The following is a 25725-nucleotide window of genomic DNA, read 5'->3' as shown; positions in this document are numbered from 1 at the left end:
TTGGATAATGCTGGGTGCTCCCCCCTCCCTGGGGGTCCCTCGGTTAGGCTGTCATATGTAATTGGGGACACTGTTGTCATTGCACGGGATGAGCAGAGTGAGCAGAGGCCCAATCTCAGACACAGCCCCCCCACCCCGATTTGAGGAACTGGCGAGGTGGAAATCGGGGGGAGGGGTTGCTCTCATACTGTTACCATTTCCATGCAATATTCAGCACAGAAACCAGAAACTGGGATTCATCAAGGGAAATGGACGCAGCAGAGAGAGTAACACAGCGAAATGAATAAATGGCAGATGGGTGACACTGAAATCTGAGAGAGCGGGAAACTGGCCTGAAATGCTGGTGAAGGGTTCAAATCCCATGACTGGCAGAGTAACCATACCACCAGTGGGCACCTGAGCAATGCCCAGAACTATTCTAGGGGGGCGTTTCCCAATCTGCTCCACGGGGACCCCCCCCCCCCAGGCAGTCCATGTTTTTGCTCCTGGGAGGAAGGAAAAATGTGGACCCTCTGAGGTTCCCAGAGGGCCGAACTGGGAAACCCTGCCCTAGGGGGTATTGGCTGACATTGTTCTAAGACTGGTCATCAGCATGGCCAACCAGGCTGTGACCCCCAGGATTACCGTAACAACAACCCCCCCCCCCCACCCCACCCCTGGAACATGCTCTGTGCCCTACCTCTGACTCCTTGTAGTATCGCTCAGGAATCTCGTCATAGGCAATGTCGACAAAGCACACCTCTCTCTCTTGGTCCTTGGTTTCGCAGTCGAAGATCTGAAATGACAGGCAAGACAGGAACATTTGCGCTGGGGGCTTCTAGCCTGCGGTGATGCTGACTAATGCAAGCTGCTATCTCTGTCTCCAAGGGGGGGCCTCTGCAGTCATATGTGAACAGTTGGAGGCTGGCAACACATTCCTGTTAAAACATGCTTTTTTTTGAGCATTCCTCTTGTGCTTTGTTACCCATTTGCTCAGGTCCAATAAAACTTGAGCACGACACAGCAAGTCTTTAAATTAAAGGTTGAGGGTTGCACGGTTAATGGAGTTTATAGAGATAGTTTGTGATCAGACCGCAGGGAGAAACTCTGACCCTGACTAGGATGGATCTCTTAACCAATGAAACGATTAGCGATCGATCAAATTTTAAGCACCGCCTGTTGTACAAAGTGCTTTGCGATAATTTACTTCTTCTCCAGCCAAAAACAGGGAACCAAACATGCTAGGATTAGAATAAATGTAATTATTCTCTCATGTTTTACAAGAATGTGACCTGGTGACACAAGCTATACAAAAATGGCTTGATAGTGCAGGACAGCAGCTGCCGGAGAAGGTCAGGCGATACAGCCGTCGGAGGCTGAGAAATGAAGGTGCATGATGATATCTATATCTATGAACTTATAACACATATCATAAAAAGTAAAACGGTATCCAGGGATCTGTGTATAAGGAGGATATGGCAGATGTGTTATTTTGCCATGATTAAACTGCTTCAGGCCAAATCATTCCTACAGTCAAGTACCGCCTTGCACGCTTTTAAAATCTACTGTCATTTGTTATTTTTTGTTATTTTCTTGGGTGGGGTGGAGAGGCGGTGGCTTCTGTCTGAACTTGCAGGTTAAGGGAATGTGAGGTGAGACCAGCTCTGGTCCATGTCCCTGGACCAGACCTAGACCTAGGCGCTGATAGCAATGCTGCCCACCTAGAGTGCTTCCTGATGCGTGTTACATGACCATTGGGGAAATAACTGAGAATCGCTTTGCTTTAGTCAAGCAACAGCTTGAATTGACAGCCTAGGGTGGTCCACTTCGGACAGGGGGCTCCTGCAGCTTTGTGGCATTGACGCCTAGCAGACACGTTGAGCCAATCAGGACCCAATAAAATGCTAGAGGTTCTAGGTGGGGGACCTACATCTTTATATCAAGCTGTTTGAAGGTTTCAGCAGCACACTATGCGTGTCGTCCTCTAGCCGCGCCGTGTGTCTGTCAGTGTTTCCCTAAGGAAGAGCTGCACTGAAGCATCATAACACCATCACCTCCTCATACTCACATGGTCGTTGCTGCCTTTGTTGTCCTCATACTTGGTTTCTATGTGGATGGAAAACTTCGGCAAGAATGAGCACTGAAAAGACAGCAAGATTTTACGCAAAAGTCACCCCAAACATTTTAAAGATTCGTCTAAGACCGAAATTGGGTGTTGCCTGTTTCACTGATAGAGAAAAAATGTTTTACATTCCAGCGCCTGTCTTCACTGACCCCTCATCATTAAGTTGTTTCCAAATGGTTAGAGCCAAAGGGCGTGACCATGTTTTGAGTGAAGTAGAAAAGCACATTCCAGAGTAATGAGAGACCTTAAACCCCTGTGATTCCAGCATCGGCAGGTCCACCTTCTCCAGCCTCGTCTTGCTCCAGCGCCGATAACGAGGTCAACCTTGCGATGACTTTGGAAAGACACCGTCCACAATCGCCGGCATTAATGCAGGTGTTAATGTCCCCTGGGGGCCCCAAGGCAGACGCAACCCAAAGGACTACAATTCAGCTGAGGTCCATTGATCAGAGCCTCTCAGCAAGATCTCACGGATCTGGAGATGCAGTGCGAAAATGGCTCGCTCCAGTTAGGGGCAGAATGCAGTAATTCAATCTGGAATCCCAGGGACTGTGAAGCAGTGCTGGTAGCATTTACAGGGAGCAGCAAGCACCTCTGTGGATGCTGGGGAGATGATGCATCACGTATTAAATTACTTATCTTTTTAAAAAAAAGGACCCCCTGATAGATCGAGAGGGTCATTATTTCACCATGTAGAGCCACAAGCCCCCCCAGGTTGCTATTCCCTGATAGCAGGCCGGGTCAATATGACCTCCTGGCCCATGCGATGGTTGGGGGAGGGGGGCTGTCAGTACAGAAAGAGAAGAGCACGGTCAGGAAATGGCGATGGGAGGTAATCAATGGGAGGACAGCGTGTGGGGGGGAGGCTTGTGGTGCGTGGAGGAGGAGCCTGAGGGAGACCTGGGGGGGGGGGGGGGCAATTAATCTCCATGGTTCCTTGGCCCTCCCTGGCAGGTCTTGATGTCTTAGGCCATTATGTGAGATAGATGCACACTTAAACGAGAATCGATTTTTACAAAGTACTTCGTACTCGCTATACTCAGTACTCGGTATTCTCTCTGCAGTGTTCCAGCAAAGCGGCTGCTCCTTTCCCACCTGCCCCTGTCAGCCACTGGGGGTCTGTGGCACTGAGATCTGCACAACATCATACAAGAGATTCAGTGCTGGCCGATTGGCATTAAGGTGCATGCCCTCAACATGCCTTTAGGGGGTGCTCATGCTTTGGTTCACCAAGAGGAATCCGAGGACAGAAAACAGCTCAGACTGAGGCTGAACCATGTGTGTACAAGAAGAAACCCGATCATCTGATAGTCTTGCTTGTGCTGTGGGAAAATAAGCCATCCTTTCTTAATTGTCTCCGTCTGGGTGATAATAATCGCTGTTATTTCGTAATTTCATGAAGTGAACTAAACAAACAGACCATGCAGATGTTAGTTTTTTTCCTCTAACTTAAATAATATTTAATCAAATACAAAGGTGAACTCTTTCCTACTCAGATAATCAGTCTGACAATACCACAGTAGCACACATTAAAGCATATGCATCTAAAAAATGCTCTCAAAAAGCGTCACGTGTTCACACAGCACAAAGTGGCAGGAAACAAAAGCATCTTTACTGGCTCAGGCCAGAAAGGAGTTCATGAGTCAGTTGTGTTCAGCCCAGGAGGCCTTTGATCTATGTCATTATAAATTTAAAACAGAAAATGCTGTAGGTACTGCTGTAGGTACTTATTAGACTAACGACTTGATAAGGTCACATAGGGCCCGCGTCGGGCCTATTAAAGTGCTTTAGCTCCTTTTGTACCTTTTCCTGCTAATTTTATGAGGCCCCTTCCTTCACACATCCTTCCAAGAAAAAGCCAGCATGGTGCGCCAGGTCCATTTGGCATGCGGGTGTAAAATACACGACAGGAAGAAGTGGATTGGTGCTGTAGTCAGACCTACAGAAAGCCGGTGCCATCCTAGCTTGGACCATGCGGTAAGGGAGCTGGCGGGTGGTAGGGGTTTGATGGGAGGACATGCCTGCTAGCACTGATCGTAACACCCCAGGAAGGAGCCTCTTCCTGATCAGGGACAAACAAGGTCATGGACACGCGGGCGGCTGTGCCAAGGCCGTGTGAGGTCGCCCACTGTGGGTGTCGCCTTCAGTGCTCAGGCACAGCTGTTTAGCCAATCACGTACCTTATTCCTTCTCTAAATCAATGTGGCTCCTTTTCCTTCCACCAATCAACACCAGTCACTCGTTATCACCCTGCATGTCGGCTTGAAGCACGTTCTGCTGGGTTTCCTGCGAATCGACGCATCTCTCGGGCCGACCCCTGAGCAGACGCAACGCTGTTAAATAACATTGAGTCAGAGATGATTCCCACATGAGCTCACGCAGCAAACAGGCCATCAGGACCCCCCCCCCCCCCCCCCCAAGGTTCTCTTTATTTTGGTTGTTCGAATCATTTGGCCCCCGACTGTCACGGTTCATCAAACGCTACTGCGAGGAGCGTGTGAGTACACAAGGCTTGCGGATCCGTGCTACAACGCAGCTTTTCATGAATAATCTCTGAGGCAGTGCGGCGTCACTGGCTTCGGGACGGCGCAGTGAATGTCAGCGCTAAGCAGCCACAGTCTCAGAGAACAAACTCGTGATCCTAAAGACTGCCTTTTGTTTCTTGATCAGAACATTATGTTTGAGGGATTGAAGCAGCACCTGAATACACTGGTATATTTCATAAGCACTGTCACAGTTATTAGCACTGCTGACAAAGGAAAATGACACTGCAGGGTGGCTTCTGGCTCTGTGTGGAGAGTTAATGGCTGGACTCTTGCTTTACTGGGTGCTAAAATGCTTATATGCTGTGGTACGTTGCCTCTGGTGTCTCAATGAGTCAAGAATACAGAACAGAGCTATAGAAAAATCAAAGTTTAACACTGCCGATCACATGGTACACCTCCGACTGCACGCACTGAGGTTTTCAGGTTTTCTCCATGTCAGACGTTTTCTCTCCAGCTGGCGTGCCTCTGAACACTCGGCGCTGACTGGGTTTGGGCGGCTCTGAGGCACGCAGCAGAGGCGGCTAACTGGGACTCACACACTGAGCTACAGTCGGTACTGCAATGGACAGTGTTGAAGGACTAAACAAGGTCATGTGGTTGGCAAACAGGATCCAAAACATAGCGCTAAACCAGAAGCCAGAGAATGATAAACTAGTAAATCCAAAACTCAAGGACCAAGACATCAGACATGAAACCAGGAACCGGGAAAACCAGAACAAGCCTGCAGGCCACTGAGGCTAACTAATGACACATTGTCCAGAAGGGGCTGAAATGTATTTAGTATCCTTTGAGCTGATCTGAAGGTGGGCGTGGCAAGTAATGACCATGTAAGTGGCGAGTAAACAGCAAAATGGTTCAGTACAATGTCTGATTTGGACCTCTGGAGCTATTTGGGTTTTCATCATATTATATAACGACTATATTCACTTTTTTTCTACTTTAGGTCTAAGGGCCAGTTTTGTACAATGGAATTATCCATTCATCCATTATTATGAATGGTGAAGTCCAAAGACAACCCACATTCAGAAGCTAATTACTGAGCCATAAGCCCAAGATTCATGACGACGGAAGCACGGGCCCAGCACCCTTTTTGGAGATGTGTGAATGACCACACACTCAAGTAAATGCGGCGTGTGGGAGGGGATTTAATGGCGCAGCTTACAGCGTGTTTTTATCCTTAAAAATCTGCAGCATGCTTAGCCTTTTCCTTATTTATTAATCCCACATTTTTTCAGCAAAGTAGACACTGACCTTCACATTTAGGTGCTGCTTTAGACATGTTAATGAACGTCTTGGAGAATATTTGTCCTGCCCCGCTCGTACGATCCTCCCGTGTGCCACACCCCCTCATCTACCCCGTGTGATCAGCTGTTTCCCCTAGTTGTTGATGTATTTAAGTCTGCGTTAGGTATGTTTTCCCCTGTCCAGTCATTAACGCCCGTCTTGTTATGGTCCTTGGTGTTTTCTTAATAAACCCTTGTTTCCCGACTCTCCATCTCCCTGCTCCTGCTTCCCCGCTCCATTCCACGACAATATTAAAGTCATTGGATGGACCAAATGCTTCGTCAAGCAGATTGGTTTATTGCGATCATGTGACATGTCCAACAAATGGAGAAGAGATCTGTGTAGAGCAGGGCTCTTCAAATCTGGACCTCGATTCCAAATCCAAGCCTTGTTTTCAGTTCTCCCAGGGAGTTAGTTTAATAATTACTGATTCTGATTGGCCATAGAGGCTTCACACCTGGCTCACAGGAAAAGGAATGGAAAATCAACAGTGCTCAGCCCTTGAGGACCATGATTTGAATAGACCTGGTGTATAGATTATGCAACTCAATTCAAGACTATATGGTGCATCTTGTTCATCTATAAACTGGTAAAGGGCATTTGCTAAGCAAAAACACATTATTACAATATTATTATGGTATCAACCATGAAAGTTTTGGTTCGCTTGTAAGTATCACTTCATTGCTAAGCCAACCAACTGGCTTTGCGAGCGGATTTGGAAACTATTTGTTTTAGGTTTAACAAAAAAATGGATTTTATTACCCATTACCCAAAACTTTTTCATTTTTATCTTAAAGCAAACTTGTGCAAATTGCTGCATTGCAAGACAAAGTTTTCTTAGACAAAGTAAATTAATTAAATATACAGCCTGTCCCAGAAATACTATTTGCTGAGTCTGCACCCCTCTGTGTTAAGAAGATTTATGAAATATATGTTATATTGGTAAATGGAGCTGGGATACTTTAAATAATTCCTGCACCTGCGTTCAGCACGCACTCCCAGTCACCTGGATACATTAGCCATCGGCAGAAAGGACCGAGAGACAGCCTGACATTGGCTGTGAAATCAGAATTACGCAGCAGAGTAACACAAAAGAAGAGCACGCTTTTCTAATCCCACCGATCAGCGAGGCACCCCTCCATTCTCATATACCACTGTGACAATGCGGTCTACTAACTTAATTTAATTTCTAGGCATGTTTTCCCCAAGCTGAGGTGCCGATAGTGGCCCGTGGATCGATAGGAGATACAGAGGAGATACTCACTGTGTACTCTGCAGTCATGTCGGGATGGGATCGGCGTGATAGGGAAGGAGAGAGAGAACAAAATCAACAGTTCAGCATCGGCTACAGAGATCGCTTGATAAAGAAAACCAAGGAAGAAGAGGACTGCAGACACCAAGTCCGGGTCAAGCTGCCCACTCCTTCTCAATACCAGACTGACTTTCTCAGTCTCATTCACACCCTACATGGCATATATAGGACGGTGATTTGTGATGGGTGTTTAAGGCTGGACGGTAACTGGGATACATGAGTCAGCACAGTGTGATTGTTAGGCAGCTGGGCGACCGGTAGACAGGCTTGCAGAGAGCACTGCTGAGAATACCCAGTTTCCCAGTGGAGAGAATCAGGCCGGCCCAGTTGGGCTCAGCCATCAGTGGTGTTATTCCAAACCGCTCTCCTTACACATGCCAGTCACACTGCGAACAAAGGACATTTCTTCATTTTTTCATAATTAATATAGATTGCACTTTCACATGTTCTGGCATTTGATGGCACTTTTCCCCTCAGCGTACTCATCTTCAGTTTCATACTCGTACAGGGAAGGCAGGAACTGTGCCTCTTGGTCATCCGTCACTAAGCCAACTGCTTTCCCTGCACGCTGTAACTGGGAAGCTTGTTGATACAAAGTCACCACACTGCTCAGGAATAGCCAGATTCTCTTATGCTATCTTGCACTGCCAATGACAACAAGCTGCTTATGTAATTCATAGCATTTATCTTAAGTGGGCACACAAGAAATCATTTTTGTTTTCCAGTGCATCCATTCGACCGATCCCAACCAATGCAGTTACAGCATTTGGGGAACAGTGTGTGGCTCAGTGGGTTAATCCTCGGTGCCTGAGGTCGGAAGGTGGTTGGTTCTAATCCCATCCTCAGCAGAATCCTTGTATCTCTGTTTGGCCCTTGAGGAAGATTGGTAACCCTCTCAAACGCTCTAGAGGCATCAGATAAATGACTGACCTAATGCTTGAACCCCAAGCTTTATTCTGAAGTATATGTGTGTGCAGAGAGCAAGATAGAATATGTGACCTAGAAGCATTCCAATGTACCTGTACCAATGGCCCATAAAGCCTCCCCCAGTTTTAGCCTTTGCCCAGGGAATCTAGTCATTACCTGTCATCTTATCGCCGCCTTGCCTGAGGTCTCACCTGTGATGGTGTAGGGGTAGTAGTTCCAGGCCTTCTCCGTCACATAGAAGATTTTCGGGACCACTGCTCTAGCCCAGCTGGGGAGCTTACTGGAAGAGACCAATGCAATAAGGGTGACAATGTTTGGTCCAAACTAGGGGCAACAATTAAAATACAAAAAGCTGGGCATGTTAAAACCTCTATGACATGAATCGGAAATAGCCTCTAGTTGGCAGTAATGTTTTTCAGTAAGACAAGTGTCAGAGAGCAGAGGCTGTTTGAGCCTATTTGGTTTAGAATGCTGTACCCATAATCAGAAGGTCATGGGTTCAGATCCCAGGGCCAACAGAGAAATTTCACTGCTGGGCCCTTGAGCAATGCCCTCGATCCCTTGTTCCTGAGATTGTCTGACCTTGCCTTCTCAATCATACATCACGCTGGACCGAAGCTCTGTTACATAAATGTAACATATTACTACCAATGACAGTGGGCCTCAGTGGGTTGGAAAAACTGTCCTTTCAGTAAGATAGGCTGGACATTTCTTCAACAGGGGCAAGTAGACGCATTAATCTGGAGGTACGTGGGTACGCAAGGAGTTCTTTGAGGCTGCACGAGCACTTAGGAGGGGATGAACACTCCTATGAAAATGCACATTCAAGTAGCACTGAATTAAAAGAGTCATTTTTGCATCGGATGCCCGGGTTCCTTTATTGCCCTGGATGGAGCAAATTATTACTGAATTTCCTAAGAGCCTTTGCAGATGCACAAATTGAATAATGCATCCCATTAGCCATGGTTTCTGCCATTGTAGGCTCAGACAGGGCAGAAGTACAGCAGAATGAATGTCAGACATGCAATAGAGAAACAAATTACTTCATGAATTGTAGGAAACTGACTGCCCTTCCACTTAATGCCCGGGGTCCTGGGATGGCCGTATTCTCACACGCTTCAGAAAAGCTGCATGCTACTTTTTCTTGTCCTCACCTGTGCTTCTTTATCCCTTTGTAGGAGGTGAAGCGCATGCAGAGTGGATAACTGACAGAAATGTCTGATATACAAGTTCGCAGACTTCTCATTGTTCGCGTTCAATATATATCATCCCCGTTTTTTAGTCTAGCCGTTACATTAATATGCCCGACGTGACGAAAAACATAGACCGGCACGAGAAGAGGCAGATTAGAGAGGCCCGTGACTCATTCATAAAAGAGTTTTCAGGAAGATAGAATCGAGGCATTCCTTTTTCCCAAGACATGCAAAGAAAAGCCGTCAGAGGCACCACCATACTTCTGTGACGCTCAGCGGGTAGCGAGGGCCCCACGTCCCCCCTCCGTGCTCCGATTTCACTGCAGCAAAAGCAACAAAGGACAGTAGCCGTTCCGCCAAGAGTAATGCTCTCATGCCAGATACAATTACTTAAAAATCCTTGCTGTAGCGGGTAAATCACTTGGGACCGCATGCTCAAATTTATGCTCTTGGCGTGGTCAGTAAAAACAACAGTGGATACACCATAAATCAGACAACACCAGTCTATACCAGGATCATCAGAACTGTCATGAATATGATTGATTAAGCATGACTCTGTGATCGTAAGTTAATAATTCATTCAACAGAATTGATTATTTTAGATTCAGTTGTTGGGTTATACTGTTTATAATGAAAGTTTCAGGATATTTTCACACAAGATTGTAGGTTTGATTTCAATGTTGGTACAGGGCAAATCTGCTCCGACCCCCCCACCCATGTAGACATACCCAGTTCTCCCTCAATGGTGGTAGGAACATACCCTTACTCTCCACACGCAAATCTACACCCTTGTTTTCAAACCAAAGACTTGGAAACAGGACATGGGCTGAAGCTGCTGCGGACTCTGATGCTCAGTGCCTCGGTCAGGATGCAGAAACATGAGGGGCATGGTCACGTGACCACGTGTGGCGCCGCCCTCCTGGCTGAGCAGGCCGAAGCTGGGCTCGGAACATCTCCCATCACGGCGGCAGGGCAGGCCCCCAGCTCCAGCCGATCGGCTGCTCCCACCAATCTCCTCACATTCCTCACACTGGTCTCCTGGCTAAATACGGAAAATCCGCGGAATCCGAGTGCGGATGGCGGAGTCTTATCAAGTTTTACCGAAAACCCCCACAGCTCTGCCTCCTGTACTGCTTTCAGCCTAACTGGGAGGGGGTCCCCTCAGCCACAGCCTCTTTGTGCTGCTGTGATAAGCGGTAATTAAAACGGTGGCAATGAAAATGCCAACAACAACAATAACATGGCAGTAATTTAATATTTAATTAGTGCACTGATTGATAAGTCTGCTCAGGCTCCCGGTGTGAATGTGAAACGACGGACCGGCGATGCTGATTGCAGAGCTGCTGGTGGACCCGTGTCCACCCCCATGCTATCTCTCTTCCAGAGTGGAAATGGCCTGTCATCACCACACCTCACTCCCTAACCTCCGGGGGGGCACTTCCAGGCAGGTGATCATTGCTGACTCTGCCGGATATTCAATTTTAGCCTTAAAATTTTAGCCGTGCTCCTTGAGGTGTGATTCAGGCTCCATTCATTTCCCCAGTCCCGCCGGCAGAATTGCGCTGGCTGTATCTGCACCACATAAAGCCATAAGTAATGCAGCCACATAATAGCTAGAATGACCTGGCTAGAAAAAAAAAGCTCGTTTCCAGAGTACAAAAGACCATCATACCTCCCAATCATTTTAGGAGAATGGAAGCAAATAACTGCAAGGTCCAGGACAGAAGAGAAGCCCTCAAGGCTCTAGCTGAAGTGACAAGAGGCGCGGAGCTTCTGAAAGTGATATTCTGACATGAGCCCATCCATCTGCTGCTGGATCCCCGAGCAGAAGGCTGTGTCGGAGAGGACGGCGCTCACTTATCCCTTTTTATCCACCCCTGCTGGAAATAATCGCGTGGGGAGTGTGGGCAGGCATTCTGTGTGGGATTTAAGGCAGAAGCAAGCTGATTGACAGCTTGGTGCCGGTCGGTTGCAAGGTCCCGACCCTCCGCAGCTTGATGGAATGAGGAGAGGACAGGTTATGTTTGGGGTAAGGCCTGTAGACAGGATGGGGCACCTGGGAGGGAGCTGGACACTGGAAGCTGAAGGGCATTGATCCCGACTTTGCAGTTCCATAACAGATACAAGGACACTGAGACACACACACAGGTCTGAGTGACTAATAACAAACCAGCACAACTCTGGGCATATCCGCTGTTCTGCCGTTTCCTGTGAATTTCCCCTGAGCTTGCTGCATTTGTTACGCCCGTTATCGCTGCGCCTAATGCCTCCCAAATGTGTCAGCTGTCAAGCCCGACCTGCGAATGTAACCGCTATGCACAGCCGTATAAAAGCAGAGCAGCTCTGTGCTTAACCTGCAGGAATCTACAGGAAGCTACAGGAAGTGTACAGGAGATGTGGAAGAAGTGTGCAGGAAACATGGAGGAAGTGTGCAGGAAATGTGGAGGAAGTGTACAGGAAATGTGGAAGAAGTGTACAGGAAATGTGGAGGACGTATGCAGGATGTGTGCAGGTAGTGTGCAGGAAATGTGGAGGAAGTATGCAGGATGTGTGCAGGTAGTGTTCAGGAAGTGTGGAGGAAGTATGCAGGATGTGTGCAGGTAGTGTGCAGGAAATGTGGAGGAAGTATGCAGGATGTGTGCAGGTAGTGTGCAGGAAATGTGGAGGAAGTATTCAGGATGTGTGCAGGTAGTGTGCAGGAAATGTGGAGGAAGTATGCAGGATGTGTGCAGGTAGTGTGCAGGAAATGTGGAGGAAGTATGCAGGATGTGTGCAGGTAGTGTGCAGGAAATGTGGAGGAAGTATGCAGGATGTGTGCAGGTAGTGTGCAGGAAATGTGGAGGAAGTATGCAGGATGTGTGCAGGTAGTGTGCAGGAAGTGTATCCTATTTGACTGAGTATTTAGAGCTGACACCTGACTGTGAAAGACTAGGGGCCTTGGATCTGCTGTGTTGGTTTTTACACAAACCTCTACCAGCTTTACACTCATTTCAGAAATTTCTGACCTATTGAAATGTGACCTTTAGAGTTATTTCAGGGAGAATACAACATTACAGGTGATTATTACTACAAAGGGTTCGGTGACTTGATATGTTGAAGGCAGGCCTGCCTCTCTCTGTCTTTTTTTCTCTGTCCTTCTACCTCTCATACGCTCACTGCAGGCCTGATAAGGACAAATGCTACATTTTTTTTTCGCTGAGTCACCAACAATCTTAGCTCCTGCCTGCCCGGAATGCTGACAGTGCTTAGAATTAACAGCCCACTGTGGACCTCCCACTTTCCCCGCTCCCCGAGCTCCCGTCCGTCAGGTGCTCACTGGTGCACAAACGCAGTGGCTGCAGGATCCTGAATCCTGGACTCTGAATCTGGTAGGAGCAGAGACTCTGGGCTAAGCTTGTTACGAGTTAAGCCGGCGTTCATTCATGTATCAGTCTGACTGCATGCACCTCGTTCCGCGTTAATAGCAAACATCTGACATGCACTTGCCCTCAGTATCCTGACTGCTACTTGAATTAATTAAGAATCTGATAATTAGGGCGTTCTCCTGAGAGGGAATCTGAGATATGCCATATGCCTACGGATAGATTTTCCTTGCCCAACCACGCATGCTCATTGAAATACTCAGAACATCAGAGCCACTCAAACACTACAACTCTCTGATTGGAGTGCTGGGAAATGAACTACTGTTAATTTGACAGCTTAATTTTCTTCTGAGACATTTTTAACGTGCTTTTAACTTGTGTGAACTCGTGTCGACGGAGGCACGAGCATGTTTGCGGGAGGGGGCCGAGGGAGGGGCTCACCGGTACTCACCTGTTCAGGTAAACCCGCTTCTCAGTGAACTGACCACACCCATGGACGGGGTCATCATAGGGCTCGTTCTGCACCACCTCCACGCCCTCCCCGCGGTCGCTCTGCTCGTGACTATGCTTGCTGATCATGTACAGCTGTCCGATCCTGTACTGGGGGAAGCAAGGGGGGGGAGAGCAGGACTCAGACACAGCGTCCGGCTAATCGACAGCCACTTGCAGGACATGCAAAGAGGTGCTGGCGTTCACTTTGACAACATTACTTATACTGAACTTTCATTTGCCTCTTATTAAATCCATTTTCGAGAAATAACTAAGAAAAAATAGGGTTAGGGTCATACCTCTTGGGAATTATAAAGTCCATATTTAAGAAATAATCAAGAATAAATAGAATCAGGGTTAGGATTATACCTTCTGGAAGTTATCAAATACATATTTCAGGAAAAAAACGTCAATAAACAGTCTGTGCATGGCTTGATTGTCCTTGACAGGGACACAATAGCTAACATCTGTCATAGGGCTAAAAATAAACACCAGAAAGACAGTTACAGTGTCAGCAAGGTTAAACCTGCAGAGGATCTACAGAGAATCAACAGCATCATCCAATTAATCACTATAAATGCAACAGGCCAACCCTGACTACATTAATCCAGTCCAGAATCTAATCCAGCAATTACCGTCCGATTATCTCGGTACTGTACTTCCTAACGGTGATACACCAGGCCTTCTAATGGCTGCTTTGTTCAAATGGGCCCTGCCTGAATGCAGTAATAGAATTGACACCAGGTGTTAAAAAAACAGACACTTGAGCACTGAAGCAAATAGTAACCTATTATGTAACACATAATGATTTTAATTTAAACTTAAAAAGTCACATAAGACTGGTAATTATGGGAGAGCAGCGGGTGCTGGGCGCATCCTCTCTCACGTGGCATTAGCGGTACACAGCTGCAGCCCGGCCCGTGTGCCAGGAGACGGCTCGTGCCGCAAGGGGCAACCTTGAGAACGTCCGTCTCAGCAGGACCCGCAGACTTCCCCTCTCAACTCAGACCCCAGCTGCAGGAGATCAATGCAGCGGCTGCTTAGCAACACACGACAGGCTCCGGCCACGAGCTGCAGCTCTGCACCGACGTTTCGTGAGCCTTCTCCGAAGATCTCAATGCGCAGAAACAGCACATGGGTGGGGAGGGATCGGGGAGGGGTGGATATAAACTCGTACTCGTTTTCCTCACATTCTTAACTGAAATAGCTTAACAGGATTTACACGGAAGGTACAGATGTGTCACATACAAGCATATATATCGCATGCGACTACAGACATAGGTTACAGATATGTGCCCATGTCCAGAAGGTGGTGGGTTCAAATCCCACGACTGGCAGAGTAGTCATATCACTAGTGTTGGAACTGAGAGGGATCTTGGGGGTCCATAGACCCCGCATGAAAGAGAAAATATGAATCAGTATCTCTCCTCTGGTCGACAACTTATACTGTATATCACTGTTTGTTTTCTAGTGCTACTGATTCCCAGACACATCTAGCCAACATATCATAGGCAATGCAGTCGCTGGTTCAAATCCCATTTTTATTAGAATCCTCATATCTCTGTTGGGCTCTTGAGCAAGACGCTTAACCCAAACCACTGTAAAGGTGCCAGATAAATTACTAACCCTGCCTTTGGACCCCGAACTTCGCTCTTCCTATGTGTTTGAATGCCGTAGGTGAGTTAGATGGGATACGCTACGACTGAAATTTCACTGTTCCTGCTCCCAGAACAATGACAATAAAGGAATTCTGTCTAGTGGGTGCACTGGGTGCACTGGGTGACCCTCCACTCTGACCCCAAGCTTTCTTCTCTTCTTATAAGCGACTGTGGACAAAACAACGGCTGCTAAATAAATAAATGTAAAGTCACGAGGCCTACAGCTCTGAAGCACTTCCCATAATGCCTGGCAGTCTGTGTCTGGGGGGGGGGGGGCATGTGGCTGCGGTTCCTTCTAATCCAGTGTTTCTCAAAGAATATGGACTGTCTGGCAGGGAGCTGGGAGGGAGCTAAAACATGGACTGTCTGGGGTCCCCCGAGGACCGGATTGGACACACTGCTCTAGATGTTTAAAAGAGGGGCAAAAAAAGAATTATTGTTTGAGTGTCATCAGATCAGGTGCCCAGGCTGTTGATCCCGGCTGGTTATACGGATAGCAAAACTGGAAGGCAGGTTCAAAATTTGCTGTCTATTAACATTGGGGAGCGACTGGTTACGCTGTGAATGAGGAATAGAGTAGGAATGCCTCTGCCTTGCAGCTGGTCTTTCTCAGCATAATCTCAAGGAGGTTCGGGAAAAATCAAGTACTGTGCCAGATACTTCGGAAAAAGCGCTTAAACAGAGTGGCAATATTTTCCCAGAGAAATAACGAGTTTTCAGACACTCCCAGTGCTGCTGAAATGACCGTCTTTTGGGTCCAAGTTCAGGAAGCAACCTTGGTTCTGCAATTCCACTTGTGACTAATTCTGACCCACTTAGCCTCAAGCTAAAAAAACTGCAGGAGATCGAAAAGCGAAAGCGAGAGAAAAAGTGCAGTATGGGCAAATCATCAGTGGCTTCCAGATATTCCATCCATCCATCCTTCAAAATTTATTCAGTACGGGGGGCTTGAAGCTTATCCACAGCAGTTGAGTCCATCACTGGGCATGCACAAACACACATGCACACTCAGTCACATACTGCAACCCATTCAGGGATGCCGACATCGCGTGCCAAGGTGCATTCCTTTGGACCGTGGGAGGAAACCGAAGTACCAGGAGTATCTGGAGGCCACACAAGGGCAACATGTAAACTACACACACACACACCCTCTTGGATAAAGAAGCCACACCCTTCTTTTTGTCCTGAAATGGATTTCCCCGCAAGCAAATGACAATTTTGGGGTGCGACACGAAAGAGTGCCAAGCCTCGCTCCATTTCACCCTGCTGCCACCGGTCTTGTCACACCTTCGTCCCTTGGGCATCTCCCTGGCTGCTGCCAGCGCATAGAAACGGAAAGATGGAAGCAGGCGGGCTTGCATGGTGAGCTGCATCCTCAGCCTTTTTAAACACACGGGCAGGATTCTGGGAGAATTACAGCCAGGTAGTTATACGGCTTTATTCCATGTCCTACGCTTTCCTCTATCAATCAGGCCAAGAGATATTTCTCATTCCTGAATGGTGGATGCTGATAGGCTCATCTTTTGTGTGTAAAATAAATTACCATAAACTATTCATTCTCGTCCATTTCTGTGGCAAATTCATCTGCACTAGTCCCTGTAAAAATCCCTCCTTTAAGCTCTTAAAAAAAAGTAGCCCTTTCCCTGTCCTTTGAACCTTTGTTTTCATGTCGATACACAGGCTGGCTGAACTAATTAAATTCAGTCTCCACTGAAATCCCCCGGATAGCCAAAAGGAGCCCCGGAAAATGCTGTTCGTTAAGGCTCACAGGTTAAAGTTCTGGCAAATAATTAATCGTGTTCTTTCCCTTTTTTTTCATGCCGTCAATAGATGTAGAGAAAGAGGGAAGAGGGAGAGGGAGAGGGGAGCTTGATGGAGGGAGGAGCGCTGTGAAAGGAGTGAATAAGGTGGGAGCGAGAGGTTACACAATGAAATGACAAGACATCTATTCAGCAAAGTAGCCGGTTCACAGTCCCTTGTGTCTGTTTTCTTGGTAATTCTCGACGTGAAAGACAATCAAATAAACTAGATGCTGCATTGTATTACTCTGCCCCTAAATTTAAATGAAAGACAATTGCAGGAGAGATCAAAACGCTCTTGCCTTCATTTTAAAGGCAGACTAATGCTTTTCTGTGGCACTCTCTCCAAAGGGTGGCCGATAACTGCCATCAAAGCACGGAACAAAGAAGAAGAATCAAGAAAGTAGTGGGAAAGCCACACAAAGTATAATCCCAATTAAGCAAAGGGAAGCAAAGACAATTGGCTGACTTTAAAGCAGACCTGACTTTGTCCAGTCCAGTGCTCATTACTGAATCGCCAAGAATGTTTACAGCAAAGTAAAAAAAGTAAAATGAGTCATTTTCGATTGATAAATCAAAGCTGCAGACATGTCCTTGATCGTAAACATCCGCAGCTATATCATACCCGAAGCCGATAAAACTTTGCAAACTGCAGTTTTACGGCTGCATCAAATTAAACTTTGACCGTTGTTATTTATGGGGCGTCCCATGTTTGTTCCTGGCTTTGAAGCGCAACATTTGTTCATGCAGATTAAGTCCACAAGTACGGGTTGGCCCATCGACGGGAGATGAAAGCGTGCTTCCCTCCGGGGGGCGCCGTGGAGCTCGCGGGGCCAGACGCCACTGGCTAGTTATACGAGGCCTCCCCGATAATGATGCTGAAACGCCAGACTGCGTACGGCTCATCGCGACTAAAAGGCAGAAGTGTTAATGACCTATAAATTTCATTAGTAGGATTTGCATAAATGCAGTTTTTCAATGATGACAGAAACTTGTAAAGTAGTTCATCTCACTCATTGTATTGTATGTGATGTATGGCTCTAAGCCCCTAATCAGGAGGTTGTTGGTTCAAATCCCATGGCTGACAACGTGATGTCACCACTGGGCCACTGAGTAAGGCCCCTCACTAAGATTCTCACTTGCATGTTCGTTTGGACTAAATACTCAGTGAATGTAACTCTAGCAACAGCCAATTCAATGCCATACTAAACTAATTTCGCAGTAATTATAATTTGCTACTCAGCAGTGTGAAAGCATGTGATTAAAGAATGGCACCAATATGTCACTCTAGTGAGACCTTTCTGCACATCACGTAATATCGAGCACTCAGAAAGTCTGTGGGACGATCTGCCTAGTAACCACCCAGACCCCCTCGCAGTCATCGCTGCTTCAGCGCCACCTAGCTGCCCGCTCCAGCTGCCTGTGGCTTCACACATACTGCCTGTCCTCCTACTCTTCTCCTCACATTCTTTTCGATAGAAGCATCTTTTAGGCTATTTTTTCTATTTAATATTTTTAGTTTTTTTTTCCCAGAATCCTTTTCTGCAAGCCAATTAAGCTTACGTTTTTATGTGTGCGGAGAGCACAGTCAGACTCTGCAGGTGAATTATACCTAAAATGTCCTTACACGTGTGCTAGTTAGAATCTCACTCTTTATGTGCGAGCATGATAGACGGTGGGATTTGTGGGAAGACTCTGAGATGTTATAAATACAGCTCTAATCCACCACCAGATCAGCCAAAGCTGGCTTACTCCTCATTCTTCTTGGAGGACAACTTAGTTTGCAAAGAACTGTGTGCTGAGAATAGCAGATGGACTCAACCGATGTCTGGGATACAGCTCTCTTATGCCAGTTGTGTTTAGTCAACAATAAATATAAATCTTTTAGCTCGTTGAATAGGCAACCCTGTGACATAATTGATCGAATCCTTTATTTTGCTACCAGACTTCCCCCACCAATGTGGTTCACCAAGAAGAACATCTCATTCCAGGAGCTGTATTGACACATCAATCTACCAACAAAGTGTATCGATTCAGTTCCTGTGCGAGAGGCTTGGTGAGACACACTGTTATGTTTCAGCAGGATCTCTAATACAACGGAGCATAAAACACATAATCACTCCCGATCTCTAGCTGCGAGAACTTCTGAACACGTCTGCTGCCCTGTGAGGTTCTGCGAGCCGTTTACAGAGGTTCTAAGACATACAGGTGTCATTTCATGGCGAATTGGCATGGCGACGTCCACAAAGACTCACAGGTCAATAAAACTCCTCTGTGTGTTTAGATGTTTTATAGAAGCATCTGCCCCTGGAAGAAAATTTCTGGTGCCTTCCAAATTGCACACTTTGGTACAGCAAGGAAGGTTGATTAAAAGTTGTGTTATGGGACAGTTAAGCAGACAGTAGGTTTCCTGCCACCAGTTAACAGAATTCACACACATAATACATAATAGGACAACAGGTGATATAATAGTTAGAGAGGCAGCAGCTGGGGTTAGAGGGAAAGTTGGGGTCTGCTGGATCACAAGGAACCTTACAGTGTCCCCAAGGACCCTTACAGTGTCCCCAACTTTGGTCAACTGGCAGGAGTGAGATTTTCAATCCAAGACAAGACTGCACACACATGCACACGCATTTACATGTATGTAAGAGTTTTATTACCGTGTAAATAGTGGGCAGGGTTTGCAAGCTACCACAACGCTTTTGACGTAGGCAATTTTAGGTTTATAATGGAATAGAGATTTGCTGTAAAATTTAAGATCCAAGCCAAGCAGAACAGGCCGTCATCTCCCTATGGGGGGTTGGATGAATCTTGCGTACCTCACTTTCTCCCAGGGCTTTGAGAGCCTCGGGGCACCAGGAAGTGCCTGTGTGCGCGTGAGTGTGCGTGAGTGTGCGTGAGGCCTACTTGGCAGGTGGATGTCGCCTAGGGAGTGCTGCTCTTCCCTTACAAACGGTTACAGATGGCCTGTTAGCTCTTAGCAGGTCGGCCCCAGGTTCCTTGCGGCGCCGGGCCGTGCGGATTACACAGACGCTCACGTTCCATCCAGCCACACGGCCATCATGGCCATAACTGCCTCCCACAAGCCTGCAGTGCTGCCATCATGCTGCCCCATACCCTGGGCTCATTCTTTATACAGACATCTGTGAGCACATCTGCATACAGGCGTTAATGCTGCACTGTACAGTTTGAGTCTGTATTTAGTAAGTCCCTGGATATGTGAGTCCTACTGAGGCCTTGTAATTATATCCTTGTGGGGACTCTCCATTCATTTCTATGGGGAAAATTCTAATCCCAACACGACGACCTTAACCACAACCCAGCCCTAACCTTAACCATAAGTAACCAAACTAAATATTTGTTATTCTTACTTTTTTGATTGCATTCACAGATCTTTGTGGAGACCTGAAAAAAGGTCCCCACAACATCAAAATAACAGGTTTTTATTACATTGTGGGGGACAAATCTAATCCACACACACACACACACACTTTTATACGTACAGTACTGTTTTGACTCTTAGGCAGTCAAAGAAAGTTCCGTTTAAATGATCATCATGTTGGTGTAGAACTATGAGGTTGTGGTGTCAGCACCCCCCTGTGATTCCCGTACATGCCCCCCCTGCCTGTGCCGTTAGACTGGGGCCCAAGCAGGCATTCTGGTTACACTAAACCAGGGGTGGGGAACCTGATCCATGGAGAGCCGGTTTGGGTTTTTGGCACAACCTCTCAATCAGCCAATAATAAAACAGTGATTCTCAACTGCAGTCCTGGGGACCAACTGTTATTGGCTGATTGATCATTGATCACATGATGATCATTTAAACGGAACTTCCTTTGACTGCCTAAGAGTTTTGCACAGTACTGTATGTATAAAAGTGTGTCTGTGTGGATTAGGTTTATATTACATTGTGGGGACCACAGAACAGGTTCCCTACCCCTGCACTAAACACTATTGATTAAACGGCTGTGTCGCATGCATTACTTCCCATAGCTGCATACAAATGAGGGAGAAAAATGCGTAGTGCAGTGCAGGTCTTGTCTTGGTTTCCTCAGAAAGATACGGCAACCGGTCTTGGTGAACACCAAGTGATGTCAAAGGAAAAAACACGAGCGAACAAATTTCCAAACGAGCGTGCAGAGAAAGGCACCTGAGGCGTGCGTGTTCCGGCCTGGCTCTCTGCGCGCATTAAACGGCGCATTGCCTTGCCTGAGCCAGCTGAAAGCTCGTCTGAGAATTAACAGCCAGTGGCTTAGCGGAGGCCTGGGCGATCGGTAGTGCCTTGCCGCAAGGGCCTGCCACACGATGCACGAGCGGCACAGAAGCGCGTTGCAGACACATTCCAAGCGTGAAATTAAACGATGCTACAATGCTACTTCTATTTTTTTTTTAGCAGATTAACAATGCACCTTCAGCTTATAAGCACCCCGTTAGCTTTTAGCGTCCCCGTTAGCGACATCAGCCGTGCAGGAGGTGAAAGAATACGTTTGTGGCATCGGCAGCTGCCAGCATAACCGGCTATAATAAGCTGCTGCCGGCAATGAGTAGCTAAAACACAGCACGCGTAAATGTCACGCTATGAGAGCGTGATTAATGCCCGACGGGGAAACCAAAGCCTCCATATTGGTGCCATTCTCTCTAGAACTGGACATACATCACATCCAGCACTCAGTACCACAGTCATAGGCCAACAGAAAGAGATGGATTGTCTATTCTTCCTTCCATCCATCCATCCATTTTGGTCAGGGTCAGGGAGGGGTTTGGAGCCTATCCCATGTGGAACAGGGCACAGGATAGGGGATTACCCTGAGCAGGATGGGTACAGCCTTTTTTCATATTTCAGCAAAACTTACATCTCTTTTGCATGTATAAAAGGTGAGATGTCTGCACCTGCAGACTCTTTTACGAAAGCCAATAAAAATCTGTGTGTCGCTGCCTCGCATGTGCCGTCCAGCATGCTACAGCATCTGTCCATCAGCCCCCCCCCCCCACCCCTCCCCTTTAAAGGCAGCATGTGTAAACAGCGGCACAGTATTCACCTGCTGGGGTGTCAGCCAAATAACAAAAGCCGAACATGCCGGAATTCACCAGCGGGGGCCCCGTAAACCGTGCGATTGGACCCCGTGAGATGAGCCACCCAATTTGAATTTTAATAAGGAGGCAGGGTGATTATATAAAAAAAAAGATTAATGCTGAACTAATCCTACTGTATTCACTCGTGCCAAGCTGAGGAAGGTGTACATTTCTGACAACGGTTTTTAGCCCAAGCTACATCCTCCACAGAACTGCACTCCACTGGTGCATTTTACATGACCTCATAACGTCACCCTGACTGACGACAGCCCATAAACGTAGCCGCTGTTAATATTCAATGTGTCCAGCGGTATATAATGTCTAGCAGTCTCCCCCGAAAGACACAGATGATGGGCAGGGTGGGGGGAGCTGTCTAAGCCGCACGCTTAATAAGCTAACGCTCTGCTGCCGGACTGGCAAAGGGCAGGAGTTGCCCCGAGGTGGGGGAAAGCCCCCCCCTTCTCATCCGCAGCCCCATTAATGTGTCTGCGCCGCAGCTTCTGGGAACAGGAAGCCCCTGTCACCCCAGGACTACAGACCCCTCCCATCGACAGGTAAATACAGGGGGACTCTGTCAGGCATGTGGTCACCTCATACAAGGGGTGTGGCCAGAGGTGGATAGTTCAGCTGGTTGGTTGAAACAAAATCTTGGCCTGGATTTTTACTTTCGGGACCTGGACTATCCACCTCTGGATGTAGCCGAACTGGGTGCCTCTTTCTTCACTGGGAGGGGGTGACAGTGACTGTCCCTTATAGCCTTGAGGAGGTGCAGTGCAGAATGCAGTTTTCACACTCCCCTGTGTCTCTGTGACACCCCCCAGCGGAGGCATATGATTGGTTGCTTTCTGAGTACTTTGTGGGCTTCATATGTTACTCAGTTTAATTGCTGGAAAAAAAAGAGCCGGCATCGACCAGCATATGAACGGATTTTGCGCTTGACAACAGTGATCCAAATTAAAACATACAGCTTCTGTATTCCAGCAGCTTAAGAATCAATATAAAGAATTTTTAACCCTTCGTGACCAACAGAGGGAGCAGCATCCCCCCCCCCCCCCACACCGTTTGCTCACTCCCTCTGGTTAATCGCTGCCCTGTAGCACCGAGCAGATACCCTGCAGGCACATGACCTTCCAGGCTGACACATGCCTCTGGCACGCCTAACATTCATCCCTTCACCCCCACGCGTTCAGACACGGCGGCCATCCGCATGCCGGCCACCAGATGTGTTCCCAGCTGCAGGAAACGTGTGACGCAGGCGATGCTGTGCACCCAGAGGCGCGTTAAGACAACCTGCAGCTGCCGAACGTAAACGAGAAAGGGGAGAGACGCCTGCTCACGGATGCTTAAAGATGTCAAACAGAAACGTATGAGGACATCAGGCAGAGGCTGCGGCCATGGAGCAGACCCGCGACACGGGGGGGGGGGGGGGGGGGGGTGTTCACAGTGCTCCTCTATTACCCAAACCCCCACCTCACACACCCTCTCAGCACAGCTCCCTCAAAATCAGGCCCATTACCTCCATTCTCATTTTTCCCCCCCTCCTCCAGCAGTGGCACTCCAAAGCTGTCATGGCCCCCACCCCTTAAAAGTGTCCTTCACAACACCCCCGGCCGACAGCACAGTGGAGAGGTCTGGGTTCATCTTTCCTGCTCTTGTGGTGAGCCGGTCTAAATGGCTTAGCCCTACTGCCTCCATCCCCCCCACCCACCCCCAGCCCCACCCCCACCCCCAGCCCCCCACCCCTGAACTGTCAGGCAGCAACTGCAGAAATGCTGCCCAGCTACCTTTTGGGGCTGAGGTCCCGGGGGGCCCGTTTGATACCATCATTAGGGAGCAGCAGCCTAAAAAGACCTACACAGCACTATGTGCTGGGGGGTCACTATCTTTAAAAAATACACTGATGATGTAAAAATAACTTATTTTCTACAGAAATGTCCAAAAAGAAAAAAACACTAGAGGAACTACATTTTGCTGTGGCTCCACTCATCACTGTTTACAAATCATGAATTTTTCATAAACTCATAGTTGTGAGAGTCAACAGAATCATATCTGGGGAGGACATTTAAATGTAGGACATTTGTTTAGCCAGTATACATTTTTTTGGACTTCTTTCCAGAATTTCTAAAAACACAGTAAAGGAACCTACCTCTTAATATCTGTGCTGGCTTGCAAGAAGCCTCTAGTCTGACAGGAATTAATGAAATCGACAGACGAGGAGCAGATTTGGCAAAGGACGGGCGAGGAGGGAGCGAAGAGAGAAAAGCGAGCTTGTGGGGAGATCACAGGAGTTACCGGAGAAGGCGGGGAGGAAACACGACGGTACCGCTGACGTCTCACACCACCGTTTGAAAATACCACAGGAGTGGAGACGTGACAGAGAACATAGCGGCGGCTGCTGAGGGTAATAAACAAGCTCTTCGCTTGGCCTTCTCTGACGTTACATACTTATGACAACAAAGGAAGGAATGAGCTGTCGTTTCGCAGGCCCGCTCCGGCTGTCTGGCACGGTGACTGCGCCTCAAGGGAGCCAAAGGTTCTCTAACATACGATAATGCTACGGGAGTCTTTCTGTAGCCATCAGCGCAACCAGCAGCCCGTTCACCCTGACTAGGCCTGAGCTTCCCAGTTAGGCACCCTCAGCCTCTGCTGGATAAGTGGCTGGAAGATGGATGTCCAGTCGGACGGCAGGTTCGATCAGTGTTACATTTCACGCGCTATTTAGTCAACCGCTGACAAGAGTTCGGACGGACGGATCGGGAGCCTGTTGTGAGCGGCTGCACGGCCCCTGTGCGGATCCCTCACATTTTGCTCTTAATGCTATGCTCAAGTATTGTTCTCAATGCAGAAAACCTTCATCTTGAGATGAAGCCAAAATGAGGGGCACAGTTCAGGCCCACAGGTACGTGTTAAACTGGGAGTATCAGCACTTCAGCTTAATATCACAACATCACACCCACCCAGACAAGTACTTAGTGTGGCCAATGAAGATCTTTCTGATTATGATGTCATAATATCAGCGGCCCCATCGTGTTCCTAGTCCTACCATTCAAAGAGATATGTCCAAAATCAATAAGCCCTGGGAATTGGGTGTTGAATTGGGTGCTGCGTCAGCTGTGGCACAGGGAGTTACCCTGAGCTGCTCTTAAACATGGCTGTACATGTACAATGACAATAAAGACATTATTCCAGTGTTTCCTGATCCTTAGGGACCCCCAGATAGTCCACGTTTTTGCTCCCTCCTAACTTGCTACCGGCATTTGGGAGGGAGCAAAAACGTGGACTGTCTCTGGGTCCCCGAGGACCAGATTGGGAATCACAGTTATATTCTATTCCACTCCATTCTATTCTATTCCACTCCATTCCATTCTATTCCAATCCATTCCATTCTATTCTATTCTATTCTATTCTAATTCTGTTATTTGCAGATGGATTTTAAGCGCATAACTGCAGATATAAACATAGTAATGAATCATAATCCAGTGGCTTTGGATGGCTCTTGGAGTCGCTGAGTCGCTCTGACTGCTGCTGACATGCCACCCAGATGTTGCACATTTGCTGCGCAGTAGCAGAGCGAAGCGCGCACAGCTGCGGGTAAAGCGCAGTCCGAGCATCACATTCCGTGCCAGTCGGATGGGCGCTGTGGTCTGGCTCGCATGGCTGAGCTCGCCGCATTTCAACCACCCCCCCCGCCCCGAATGAGAGCTCTGAGATTGTGTGACACGCAACACATGGAAAAAAAAAAGTCAGACATGTCGAAACAGATTGAACTGTGCTTGTGAAGTAATGCCGCCCTCGTCGCATCAACAGGAAAGAGGAAGCGTTTCATAAAAAGCAGAGAGGATGGAGACCAGCGGCAGCAGCGTGACGAGCGACTGGGGGCCATCAGCATCGCCGCATGGAAGGGGCCCCTCGCGTCCCCGGAGAGCCGACGTCGTCAGCTCCATGCCGGCCTGGCTGCGCGGGGTTAGGGGGGGGGTT

General features: G+C 47.8%; 1 protein-coding gene across 2 annotated transcripts in view; it reads right to left on the bottom strand.

Annotated features, from left to right (window-relative positions):
• Window positions 1-25725, bottom strand: part of LOC111848066 (cytoplasmic phosphatidylinositol transfer protein 1) — a 71766-nt gene that overhangs the window by 8827 nt on the left and 37214 nt on the right. For both annotated transcript variants that reach the window (XM_023819787.2, XM_023819805.2), the window contains exons 2-6: window positions 13180-13328; window positions 8365-8453; window positions 7199-7206; window positions 2048-2119; window positions 680-775 (exon numbers count right to left, since the gene is read on the bottom strand). In XM_023819787.2, the coding sequence (XP_023675555.1) occupies window positions 680-775; window positions 2048-2119; window positions 7199-7206; window positions 8365-8453; window positions 13180-13328 (414 nt within the window). The remainder of the gene's footprint in view (window positions 1-679; window positions 776-2047; window positions 2120-7198; window positions 7207-8364; window positions 8454-13179; window positions 13329-25725) is intronic.

Source organism: Paramormyrops kingsleyae, chromosome 5 (assembly GCF_048594095.1).
Source record: "Paramormyrops kingsleyae isolate MSU_618 chromosome 5, PKINGS_0.4, whole genome shotgun sequence".
NCBI classification, from domain to species: Eukaryota; Metazoa; Chordata; class Actinopteri; order Osteoglossiformes; family Mormyridae; genus Paramormyrops; species Paramormyrops kingsleyae.
Note: the sequence above shows the minus strand (reverse complement) of the source record. Positions and strands in the feature narration are given on the sequence as shown.